This window comes from Acanthisitta chloris, unplaced genomic scaffold (genome assembly GCF_000695815.1).
Source record: "Acanthisitta chloris isolate BGI_N310 unplaced genomic scaffold, ASM69581v1 scaffold9385, whole genome shotgun sequence".
NCBI lineage: Eukaryota > Metazoa > Chordata > Aves > Passeriformes > Acanthisittidae > Acanthisitta > Acanthisitta chloris.
The window spans coordinates 683-13661 of NW_008673121.1; the positions used below are offsets into that span (position 1 = coordinate 683).

Genomic DNA, 12979 nt, shown 5'->3' on the forward strand with positions numbered 1-12979 from the left:
TTTCTGTACTTTCCTTTATTGCAAAGTTTTATCCCAGCAGTTTTACAAAAAAAACCCAGATCTGTTTTCTGTACTTTCCTGTATTGCAAAGTTTTATCCCAGCAGTTTTACATGCATCTCTGCAAAGCAAAACATAAGCAGAACATAATATTGCTACAAAACTCTTGTTTCATTAGTACGGCAACTTCGTAGATGATTTACGGGTCTATGTGAGAGGATACAAAACTCTTGTTTCATTAGTATGGCAACTTCATAGATGATTTACGGGTCTATGTGAGAGGAGGAGCTGGTGGAATGGGTTATCCTCGTCTGGGAGGGGAAGGAGGAAGAGGTGGTGATGTCTGGTTCATTGCCAGAGAAAGAACTACCTTGAAGAGCATTAAGGAGAGATATCCCCACAAGCGATTTGTAGCTGGACCAGGAGCCAACAGCAGGTAAGAGTCTATTTGGTGAAAATTGTTATATACGATCTTTTCAGAAAGCAAAATGTCAAGTTACGAAGCATGGTTTAATTTCTCCCAGTATTAAAGCTCTAAAAGGAGATAAAGGAAAAGATTGTGAAGTTCACGTGCCTCCTGGAATTTCAGTTGTTACTGATGATGGCAAGCAGATTGGTAAGCACATTTGCTTGTTTTAATGTATCTAATATTTGTCACATTTATTGATACATCTAGCACATTTCTAACACTAGGATGTTTTAAGGTTCCTCGTTTCCCAAAATATGTGTGTGCTTGTCTTTGTTTGGACAAAGAGTCAACAAACAAATACACTGTAGAAATTGTTGGAAAAGCAAGTACACCTTCCAGAAATTGGCAGTAGTTAGTTTGTGTCACTACATGCCAGAGAAAGAAAATTGCCATTGCAAAGAAGTATTAAAGGCTGAAAGCCATACTGATCTCCACAGGACCATTCATGGCCTCATAAATTATGTCTCCATACACCCAATTAAGTGTCCCTATAACTTTGCTGAATTATGACAATGCTTAAAAGGTAAAGATCCTTGCTGAATATCAACATTTCAGGTTATTTAAAATACATACCAGTTTTCCCCCCTTTTTTTAAAGACTAGTGTTTGGTAGTAGTCAGGAAGATCTCTTTAAATACAGTGCTCTTGGAGTGTTCAATGGTTCCTTCACAGTTTACCAGTTTTTCTTCTTATACTGTTCAGAATTCAAACTAAATTCACAAATGACCATGATTTGGATGTTTAACTAAATGGCACGAATTGTTTGTGATGTAGCATGTCAGTGTCTAAAGGTATCCAAGTGTTGCCTTTTTTTTCCCCTTTTAATTATTTTGACCCTAAGGGAGACATAGCCTGCATCTTAATGGAAAAATACAGAACATGTGAAGAGTTTCCCGTAGCCACATCTCAATCAATGCAGATTTTTCCTTGTAGTCTTGAATTTAAATATTGGAGGCTTCAGAACCACCAATTTGGCCATACTTTGCCTGGCTGTACTTAGCACTTTTCTTGAGGTGACTAACTGTGAGACAGAAGAATGCTGGGGTGTGAGTGCTGTTGTTTGTTTCCAAAGAAAGCAAACACCATGACCCTGAGGGCACAGTTCTTGCAAGAAAACATACAGAAAATTATCATGTAATGGGAGATGTTTAAGTGGAAAATCACAACTGGACTACTGCAAAGAATTGTGCTCTTTCATGACTGAATTTATTTTCAGGAGAGCTTAATGCAGCTGGAGACAGATGGTTAGCAGCTCGCGGAGGTCTTGGAGGCTCTTTGGCCACAAACTTTTTGCCTTGCAAAGGTCAGAAGCGAATGGTTCATCTTGATTTGAAACTTATAGCAGACATTGGCTTAGTTGGGTAAGTACTGTAGTTTGAAAACTGATATTAGAAAACAAAGTAGAAAATGTCAAATGAGATTTCAAAGAAATTTTGAGTTTTGAGGATGAGCTGTACATGTACATTGCCACTTAAATTATTTGCAGTTTGCAAATACCAGGTTGAGTTTAATCCTATTAAAATTAGTTTTTAGATTTGGAAAGTATTGGTTATGCTTTTGTGAGTGAAGGGCTTCACGAATCATGGATAATATATGATTAGTAATATAATTGCATTGAGCAATTGCAGAGATTACCAAAATGCTGTTAGGTAGTATTTATGAAGTAGGAAGTGAAAAACAGAGTCAAGAACAGTATTCATATTGCATCTTTGACTTTATAATACTGGCTCAAGTGGATCCTTTCAGTAGTAGTTTTAAAGAGTGTTCCAAAGGCTAGGTAGCCTACTCTCCCAAATAAACAGCTTGGAATGTTGGAAGGAAGTCATTACAAAACTAGAACAGTAGGACTTGCATTTCAATGTTGCTGCTTTATAACAATGCAGGCTAATAATAGTTTTATTTGGAGAAAGCCTTCAACAAACTACAGTTTTAAAAGTATTGGCCTACTCAGCATCTGCTACACACACATCAGCCCTGTGGTCTTTATTAATAAAACACATAGGAAATGTGAAATGGTGAGAGTGTGAGGTGGAAATAGTCTAACTGCTATATACCATTAAAGAATGGAAACTTGAAGGCAGCTTGGTTTTCTAGCGACATTTTTCTTTAATTTCTTGTTATAAATAATTCTAATAGTATCAAATTTATCTAAAGTTATATCATTTTCAAGTGGTTTTCAGTAATAGCATGACAACTTTGTTCTTGTTTTGGCGTGCATGAAAACAGGAGTTTTATGACACTGATGCTTCTTTGATCTTGCATTTTGGCTTGTATTTTAGCTGAGAGTTTCCCTTTAGAATGGATTTTAAAAAATCATTATCAGTTAATTAGAGGAGCATGTTATTTTCCTGTTGAGAGTATGTATCAGCCTCTGATAGTTTGTGCTTGTACTTTGATCTCTTTGTTATTTTTACTTCAGTAGGGTTGCAAGTGGTTTGCTATTAGATCAGCTAAAACACATGTAGACCTGAGAAAGGCCCATCAGATTTGGGTACAGGTTGTGATGTGTTAGTCTAGGTTTAAACTTCAAAGAATATCTTGTACCTCAGTGGAAACAAAGTGGAAACACTGTAGGAGATGACCAGAGTAACCTTCTGGAATGTCATCAAGGCACCTTCCAACATCAATGCATGTTTAAAATGCTCTCAGTAGTTTTCCTGTTTTAACAAGAGTCATTAGGTCTTCTTTTTTTTTTAAAGAAAGATTCATGTGCAATCCCCTTATAAAGGCCCTTAGTGCTATTAAGGCTTGTTAACAGGCCATGGTTCTGCATGTATTCAAGCAGAGCATGGTTTTCTGTGGGACATAGGCCTTTGTGTCTTTTGACCAATGGTCAGTTGCCTGTAGGCACGGTTTTCTTTGATCACTGTTGCACTGAAACACTGTGACAAATACCTGTCTGTGAATTTGACTGGAACATAAGTCTTGTGTGGTCTTTCTGGAGCAGGTGCTAAGAATAAGGACTGTAGGCTATCCTGTGATGTCAGCATTCAAGTTTGACGTGGATCAAGGTTATTTTGTCTTTTACAGCTCAGGTTAATCTTTAAAACAAGACAATTTCAGTTTTGACTTGGGTTTCCATTTCAATGGGTAGATGTATTCTGTGAAGTAGCTTTTGTAAAAGCTAACATATCCCTTAAGGAGCACTTCTGTTGTAGTATGCAGGTATAGCTATCCCTTGTAAAAGGAAAAAGTTGCAAGTCAGGACTGCACAGACCAGCTCCTAGGGCTTCCCTGGTGTTCTTTTTGGTTTACTTGGTAACAAAGCAGGTTAGTGCTAGTTTCAGAATCCCTCATACAACTTTGTTGCCCTAAAAACATATACAAACTCTGCATTAGTGTGTCTATATACACAAAGCCTCTCACAGAGTTTATGTTTGCTTTGCTATGTCAGCTAAACTGTAACATAGATATCATTGGTACTTAAATTGTAGACTTTCAAGAACCATGATTTGTGTGCCAAAAGACTGTAAATCCAACTGATAATTGCATGACAGCTTTTTAGAATGTAAGTGTAATTTACTAAATTAGCAAGAGTATGTGAAAGCTGAATTGGAGTAGACCCGGACAGTCATGCCTGTCTGAGTGAATTGGAAATATTTCCCTTAAATCTATTACACTTGTATTTACATAACTCTCCCACCTGCATCTTGTGAAGTATTGTTGGATTTAGAAAAACCGTTCAGATTTGATTTCAAAAAATAAATCATAGTGATCTGGGTTTGGTTGGTTTTTAAAAAAAAAAACCCCAAAAACCCAAGTCTTGAGTTAATGAGAGCAAAAATGAGTTGATAGCATTGAATTTACATAAGGTAATATAGAGCATTTGGTAATAAAATATCCAGGAATCATGGGTGTTTATTCAGTGTATAAATCTTGACTTTTCCTTCTAGGTTTCCAAATGCTGGAAAATCATCATTGTTAAGCAAGATTTCTCATGCCAAACCCGAGATTGCAAATTACCCATGTAAGTCCACACTCTTAGTTTTAGAGTGGTAATATTTCATGACAGCAAGAAGTCTTTTCTCTGACTTGGTTACCCCCTATTCTTTATTATAAACCTGCAAACCATGTTGCCTGAGTTTTAATTAGGAGAAATACTTGAAAGAGATACTTGCTGTTTCAGTGTCAGGTTCTTTTAACCACCTCAGTTTTTCATGTGTACACCCTCATAAGTGCTTATCCAATATCTACCTGTTCATGCAAGGTCTGTTTAACATTTATTTTAGTCTCAGCCCATTTTATTGCATCCGAGACTCTCCGTGGTGTGTAATATCCTCAATCTACTGAATATGTACTGTCAAGTTCCTTTGCATAAGCATCTTGAGTTCTTTGGAATTAACTGCCACTTGTTCTTGCAACAGAGAAGGTTTTGGGTTTGAATCTATCCACTGTAAAATAGACAGAAAACTTTAATTGGTTTTTTCCTACCAGTAAATCACGATTAGTTGTCTGATCTTCTTTAATTAAAAAGCAAGAGTGCAAGTATTGGTAATTCCTACTGACCTTCTTGCACCACTCCTATTCTCTACAACCTTTTCCTCAGTTTGAAGAGTCCTATCTCACTTTGCCTGTCATTATTTTTCCCTGTTTGGAAACTGTTCCATAGTCTGGATTATAATTTTTGTTTCTGAGACTTCAGTAGCTTCACTGTTCCCTTTTTGGGGTGACAAAAACAGAACTCCAGACAGAGACAAAATTTGGTGAACCACTGAGGTTTTTGAGTGGTCTCTCATTTTGCTTTTTCTTTATTCCTTTTCCTTATTTTTTTTACTGCTGAACATTTGTGTAATTGAAATATCGTGAGAAAGTCCTACAACATTTAAATGTTTTGTAGCATTAACACTTTCTGAAATGTTAAAAACAGTTTTGTTGTCTTCCTGTCCTCTTTTTCCCTTGTCACAGTTACAACAGTTCAGCCTGAACTAGGAAAGATCATGTATGCGGATTATAAGCAGGTTGGTATGAAAGTTCATTTTGGTTGTTTGTTATATATAATGATTAGTTATGTTGCTTGACATAATTTCAGAAAAAGAACAGCATCTTGTAGATATTTTCATATGTGTATCTATAATGTGTACATATCAAATGCAATTACATGGACTTAGAGTTGAGGAAAAAGTACTATTTTATGATGTAAGAAGAAGACAGTTTTATAGCCAGCTACAATAATATGAGATTGAACTGATTTCACAGCACTTTAATAAATGGCTTCTCATTTTCCCTTGTCTCCGTTCTATGGTTCTAACCTTGCCTTATAATCTTAGAGGTGTGAAATTGTTCATGGAATTGAGATTGCTGTGTCCTAGTATATTCTTATTAACCTTAGTACTTTGAAAAAAAGAAGTGTTTCAGAGACTAGCCTGTTATTTTTATTTAGAGAAGCAAATTTTCTTCAAATTGTCTATACAGAGAGCTCTGGACTGAATGAGCCATTTTCAGAATGGATTGTAAATAGTGGCAGATTTGTCCAATAGCTGCAGACCTACAATAGCAAATGACAGGGAATTTCATGAATGTAACCAAATAACCATAACTTTATGGCTTTCTAGGTTGGCTGCTCTAGCTTTCTTTTGTGGTTTGTTGTTTGTGTTTGTGGGTTTTTGTTGGATGGTGGCTTTTGGGGGCTTTTGTTTGTTTTTAATAAAAGACTAAAATAGTATGACATGATAGTGATTGCCTGAACAGCCAGGAGAGTGCACCTGTGTTCACTTCCTTTTGTGGTAGGCTCCAGCTCTGGAGGACTGATGGAGCTACTGCTATATCACCTAAATTTTAGTGAACTCTGTTCTAGCCAGCCTCTTCAGATAAAGCTGTCAGATAATTGTGTTGTGCCTGGAATGCTTTCTGCAGTATCCACTGAGGGGAAAGCTAATGCTAAATGAGACTCTTAGTAATAGAGTTTGGACCCCAAGTTTATGTAAGGTTACAGCAAACATTTTCATTCCTCCAGCTTGAGTCTTCTTTGATGTGCTTTTATTCTGGTTTTGAAGTATATGATACATGCAGCACTGGACTCTTCACTTCCAAGATAAAAGGCAAATGCATAAAAGGGTTTCAGATGAGTTAACCAGGAAAGCATAGCTCTCAGATATGAAAAGACAAAGCACAACTGTTTTCCCTTTCAGAAACAATAATCTTAGGGAGATTCGGTAGCTGATGCTTGAAACCTTCAACAACCATTAAGAAAACTGTGTATTAAAGGAAGTAAGTCTAGTTTGTCAGGTTCCTGGTAGAGATGCACATGTCTAAGGGAGATTTTTTTTGTATATTCATTTTATCTGCTAGTTTGGGTCAGTTTATCCTGGAAAGCTGTGTTGCAAATACCAGGATTTTTCATTACCTTTTCAGAAGACTAACTGGCTTCCATGAATGAGGACCTCTTGCTCTTACTGGTCTCTTTTCTCCAACAAGAGAACTACTTGCACTCCTGGCTTTCTTTTCTGAAGTCTGTTTCTTGTCATAGCCAATGATGCTTATAGTTGAGCATTTCTGCAGTCCTTGGTTTTTATACTACAGTGTTGGGTGCTATATAGGAACTATATGGACACAATACTTCTTTTCTGAAGTCAAGGGGACTAAAGGTTGTGATCACAGGGAACATCTGTGAGTAAGAGCACGTACTTCAGTTCTCAGTATTGCAACTGCTGAAAACAAAATTACACAAGCGATTAAGAGCAATAATTAAGGTGTCTTTCCAGTATCACTGAAGGGACAGTCACCCATTTATTTTTTTCCCTTAAAGAACATTGATATTTTAAAAGAAATATGTAGCAGTTTGATTATTTTATTTTAGCACATTATAAAAAAGAAAATACATGCAAGTTACCTAGTGTCATCAATCATTGCTACCTGGAAAAGACACAAAAGTAAAGGATCTGAAAATTACTTTGGTTTCAGGTCTTAGTATCAGATCATGAAAACTAGCAGAAGCATTTAGATATTCTACCAGAATATCTGAGCCCCCTTCTGCAATAGGTAGCACACTGGAATTTCACTGTATGCTGGTTTGGGGCATTGTTTCATTGAATCTAGTTGTTGTCTAAGTGGGTATTAGATAGTTATGAAGACCCTAGTTTTGCTCTTTACTTCACTACCTGTCTTAGCTTTCTGTGAAATACTGAGTAGATATTTAGGGATTTTACACTGCCCTTTCTCAGTCTGTCTCTGCTTTCCCTAACATAACTGTGTATAACCCTCTCAACCAACAGAGAAAATTACAAAGTCCCTGTGCTTTGTGGCAGTCTTTGCTGGGCTCTGGCTGGAAGCTGATTGACTAGTCAAAATCCCATTTGAGCTGAAGAGAAGAAGTCAAATTCTTATGGCTTCTCACACTTGGGAACAATGTTAAGTGTGTTTGTTTTTGGAGTAATGATCCTCTGTAGTCACAAGGAATAGACTTTATTTTATTTTCCAGTGGCAGTTTGAATTCTATATGAATGTGATAGCCTAATCTTCTTGCCTTTCAGAATCTGTTTTATTCTCAGGTAATAGCTAAATTTTGCAACATCTCTGCTGAGGTAATATTACCCTCTGTTTTCTACTTTGCAAGCAGCTATAAATAAATAGACAGGGGCAACATGAGGAGCACTAGGTCATTCTGTTTAAATTTGCTTCTGATGATAGATTCTAAGTGTATGCAAACAGCCAACGCATGTTGCTTTGTCTGGGTTCTTTTGTTTATGTAGAATGATAATCGTTCTTGATAGTTTAAAATCTCTGGCTTTGTGTGTTGGAAATCTTTTGTTTGAAACTTTTGTTTTCCTAGATTTCAGTAGCTGATCTCCCAGGACTGATTGAGGGTGCACATGCAAACAAAGGAATGGGCCACAAATTTCTCAAACATGTAGAAAGAACCAAACAGCTTCTCTTAGTTGTAAGTTAAATAAAATCTACAGTTTATTTAACTCAAAGGCAGTGAAGTAAATAAAATGCATCTTAATTGCAGTCTAGTTGGAATTTAGGAAATCGTGTAATTTGCATGCTTTATGATAAATACAGCTGTAGTACTGTTCACAGAATGAAACACTCAAGACACTGATGATAAATGAAATCCTGAAATAGAATTTGTCATTGAAAATTGCCAATTAATTTAGAGCAGTGAGATCTTCCAAGCATAACTGAAGCTTGGAGTGATTTTTTTCTTTTCTTTTTTCTCTGTAGGATCCCCTTAAAAAGATAAGATTTAAAAATCAGACTTTTGAGAAACTGTATAAGAACTAACCAGTTTGTGCTTCCAGTGTCTGTGATGTAACTTTGGTGTATAGTTGCCCTCTGTTATTTGCCCAGGAATAAACGCATGTACATTTCACTGCAAAGTAATTGATGGTGAATACCTTGATACTATAACATCATTTAATATCACAAAGCTTGATTTTATGCACCTTTTTCAGGTTGATATTTCTGGGTTTCAACTGTCTGGTAAGACTCAGTTCAGAACAGCCTTTGAAACTATATTGCTTCTAACAAAGGTAAGTTCTCATCTTCCTGTTTGATAGTTGTAGTTATGTATTGAGCTAAGGAAAAGGTTCAATTTTGATCAAGAAACATTCAGATGTTCTGGATTTACAATATAAGGCCAGTTAACAAATTTAGGATTCTCCGAAGTTATGAAGTCTTTGTTTTTACCTGTCCAGATGAAACTGCTCTAGTTTATATTGGGCACAACGTAACTAATCACAACATTCATTAATCTGTGCAGCATACAGGATATTTCTTACAGTCAAGTAAAGGTAACAAGACACATCATTTTCCATCCCCCAGTCTGGTGGCATTTTAGGAAGCTGAAATACATGGGTATGGTTGAATATGTGCCTTCATGCCCTTACTGCATGGCCTAACAGGGGTGAGACATCAGGCCCAGCTTTGCTTTTTCCATCTCTTACCAATGTTTCTGATTAAAATAATACATTTTATGTAACTTCAAATTTAGCAGCTGATTTCTCTCTAACTGTGCTACTTAAGTTGATGAATCTTCTGAATTTCAGCTCTTGCAGTTTATCTTTAGTTTATTCATGGCTGTGATTTTCTGATATTAACCAGAGTCCATTCAAAAGTTTAAGAAAATTCTCCAAATAATTTTCTTACACATTTTATAGGTCTGAAGTTTTTTTGAAATTAATTTTGTGTTTGTGGATCTCAGAAGAAAAAAAAAAGCCACTAAAAAAAAAACCCCTAAACTGTTATTTATTTTATAAGAGGCTGTTCCAGAATGAGCTAGCCTGTTCACCTGAAATCTGTCATGGAGAAAAAAAATCACTGAACATTATTTTCCTCTGTCAGACTGCTTTAATATATCAGACTTAAGCACCTGAGTCAATCTCACAGCTGCCTAGGCATGAAAAACTATTTAGACAATTAAACAAATGAGAGGAGATATAAAATCGAAGTAGCACTTGTTAAACTACCAATACTTTTTAAGGAGAATTTACTTTCCTTTTAAGGAACTGGAGCTATACAAAGAGGAACTTCTAGCAAAGCCTGCACTTCTTGCCATTAATAAAATGGATTTGCCTTGTGCTAGGGATAACTTGAATGAACTTATGGAACAACTACAGAATCCTCGAGGTAAATGAAATTCCAAGAATAACCTTTGACAAAAGTAGTAGTAAGATTTCATCAGGGGTAACTCTGCATTGGCAAGGAGTTTTTTGAAACTGAAGTCAGCTATTAAATTTATTATCTGAACATATGTTTTAAAATCACTTCCTGCATTTAGAGCTCTGTTTGTATGCATTTGCACCATTGGCTTTGCTGTTGGGGAAGGATTGCAATAAAATGGAGATGTTCTACAAAATCTTTCTCAACTATGCTATGGGAGAGTAAATTTCCAGTCTAGGTGTCTTCAATAACAGTAACCTGTATTGAAGGGCACATTACAGACAGTGATGTATCTACACTTTGTCATGTGACTTTGGCCAAAACACATGAAAATTCTGGACAGGTCTATGTAGGTTTACTTCAATTTTGCAGTTACATTGAGGAGAATTGCTTTCTGTTTCCTGGAGTATGTAAGAATCAGAAAGGCTTAAGACCATCTCTCGTCTATATTATACAACTTGGGATTTCTTTGTACTCAATGGAAGTGTACAGAATCTTCTCAAGACGGCATGAAGGATGGTGTTACTGCTATGTTAGCGCTTGTCTTCTGAGACTTTATTTTTTTTAAAGCCTAAATAAGAAATGAACATGTGTATATTAATTGCAGTTATGTTTATTGCAGTAATTTATAAAAGTTTATTTTCTACATTTAAGGGGATTTTTTGGGCTTTGTAGTGATGTTGTATTTGGGGATTGTACTAACTCTTCCAATATGATTTTTCAGACTTCTTGTTAGAGGAAGAAATGATTCCTGCAAATACACTTGAATTCAAAGAGGTAATTCCTATATCTACATATACTGGAGAAGGAATTGAGGAACTAAAAGCATGTGTAAGAAAATCCATAGATGAGGAAGCCGAGCAGGAGAATGAAGAATATCGGAAAAAGAAACTACTGCTTTTACAAACTTCCAAAGAGGAACAAATGAATAGAAGCTAGCATTCCTGGATGGATCCAACACATTTTAGTGTTTTCAGAATGTACATGAAGCCACTGCTATACAGACCTTCCATGTAACTGTTGTTCCCTCTACACCACTGCTCCCTCTGCTTTGTTCCTCAGGCACTTGGGTAGAGCACAGTGGGTAAAAGAGCAGGTTTTTCTGATTTATGTTGCTTACTGACTCAACGGAGTAAAGAACAAAGTATGTGCAACTCAAAACACTGTTTAACAACCGATGATCCCTGGAATATTTTTTGCCAAATTAGATGAATGGAGGGAATATAACTTGCATGGGTAGCAAAGGAGCAAGTTCAGCCACTCTACATCTTCTGCTATGGGCATCAGAAATACCAAGAAATTTCTGATGGAGTGATTTTTGAGGGTCTGGTGGTTCTAAAGTGAACCAGTTCTGCTACTTTGACAGGCATTGGATTGTAGGGTTTTGTTATTTTTTAAAGATTTAAAGGAAAACACCAATAAATGGCTGCAAGGAAGTGACTTGTAGGAGCGCAAAAAGCAGGACTGATGTGTAATGTTGGAGGGATTTTTTTACACCTGCACCTGCCTACTGTAGACCTCATAATTGTATAAATCCTGATGCCAAAGTCCTGGGCTTAATTTGTGGTTCCCTCCTTCTATGGCATTGTTGGGTGTATGTTACTTTTTGGTGAAGAAAATTACTGCTTTTCAACAAAACAAAATGTTTTTGGAAATAGTTAATATTCTAGATTTTGTAATACAAGAAGGCACACTTCTATTTTACTCTAAAGAAATAAATTAGAAGTCCTTTATTGTCAGGGTGCTTTCTACTTCAGAGCAAAATAAGACTGAATACATCAAAGGATTTTCAGTTTGGTCTGGTTTTATTTTGTATATTGAGCTCTGTTTATATGCATTTGTAGCACTGGCTTTGCTGTTGGGAAAGGATTTCAATAAAATGGAGATATCATAGAATCATAGAATTTTAGGGGTTGGAATGAGCCTTATAGATCATCTAGTCCCAACTTCCCTGCCATGGGCAGGGACACCTCCCTGACAAGTCATCTCCTGGTATCCTATATGATCTTTCTCAACTATGCTATGGGAGAGTAAATTTCTAGTCTAGATGTCTTGAATACCAGTAACCTGTGTTGAAGGTCCCATGACCCAGCAGTGTGCACTCACAGCTCAGAAAGCCAAACAAATCCTGGGCTGTATCAAACATAGTGTGGCCAGCAGGTCAAAGGAGGTGATTCTCCCCCTCTGCTCTCATGAAACCCCACCTGGAATACTGCACACAGTTCTGGTGCCCTCAACGTAAGAAGGACATGGAACAGTTGGAGCAAGTCCAGAGGAGGCCATGAAGTTGATAAGAGGACTGGAGCATCTCCCCTATGAGGACAGGATGAGGAAGTTCATCCTGGAGAAGAGAAGGCTGCATGGAGACCTCATAGCCTTCCAGTATCTGAAGGGGCTACAGGGGAGCCAGAGAGGGACTGTTTGCTAGAAACTGCAGTGACAGGACAAGGGGTAATGGGTACAAATTGAAGAAGGGGAAATTTAGGTTAGATATTAGGAAGAAGTTTTTTCCTGTGAGGGTGGTGAGATGCTGGCACAGGTTGCCCAGGGAAGTCGTGGATGCCCCAACCCTGGCAATGTTCAAGGCCAGGCTGGATGGAGCCTTGAGCAACCTGGTCTAGTGGGGAGGTGTCCCTGCCCATGGCAGGGAGGGTTGGGACTAGATGATCTCTGTAAGGTCCATCCCACCTCCTAGAGTACTATGTAGCTACACTTTGTCATGTGACTTTGGCTAAAACACATGACCATTCTGGAAAATCCCTGCTTCCTTGAGTTTTCTTAAGAGAGTCACTGGGAAGAAAGGTGTGGTTTCTTATCATACATTTCTTTGACCATTGGTATCATTTCTTATTCTGATTTTCCTCAGACTTTGCTGTGTTTGGGGTTAGAAAGGGACCTGGGAGTTTGAATAGA

At 37.2% G+C, this 12979-nt stretch overlaps 1 protein-coding gene across 1 annotated transcript; it reads left to right on the forward strand.

Annotated features, from left to right (window-relative positions):
• Positions 1 to 231: 231 nt before the first annotated feature.
• Positions 232 to 11028, forward strand: GTPBP10 (GTP-binding protein 10 (putative)). The gene is made up of 9 exons (XM_009074791.1): positions 232 to 434; positions 523 to 614; positions 1683 to 1827; positions 4360 to 4433; positions 5372 to 5424; positions 8235 to 8342; positions 8860 to 8937; positions 9910 to 10033; positions 10791 to 11028. The coding sequence occupies exons 1-9, from the start codon at positions 295 to 297 to the stop codon at positions 11003 to 11005; spliced, it is 1029 nt and encodes a 342-aa protein (XP_009073039.1). The 5' UTR covers positions 232 to 294; the 3' UTR covers positions 11006 to 11028.
• Positions 11029 to 12979: the final 1951 nt, after the last annotated feature.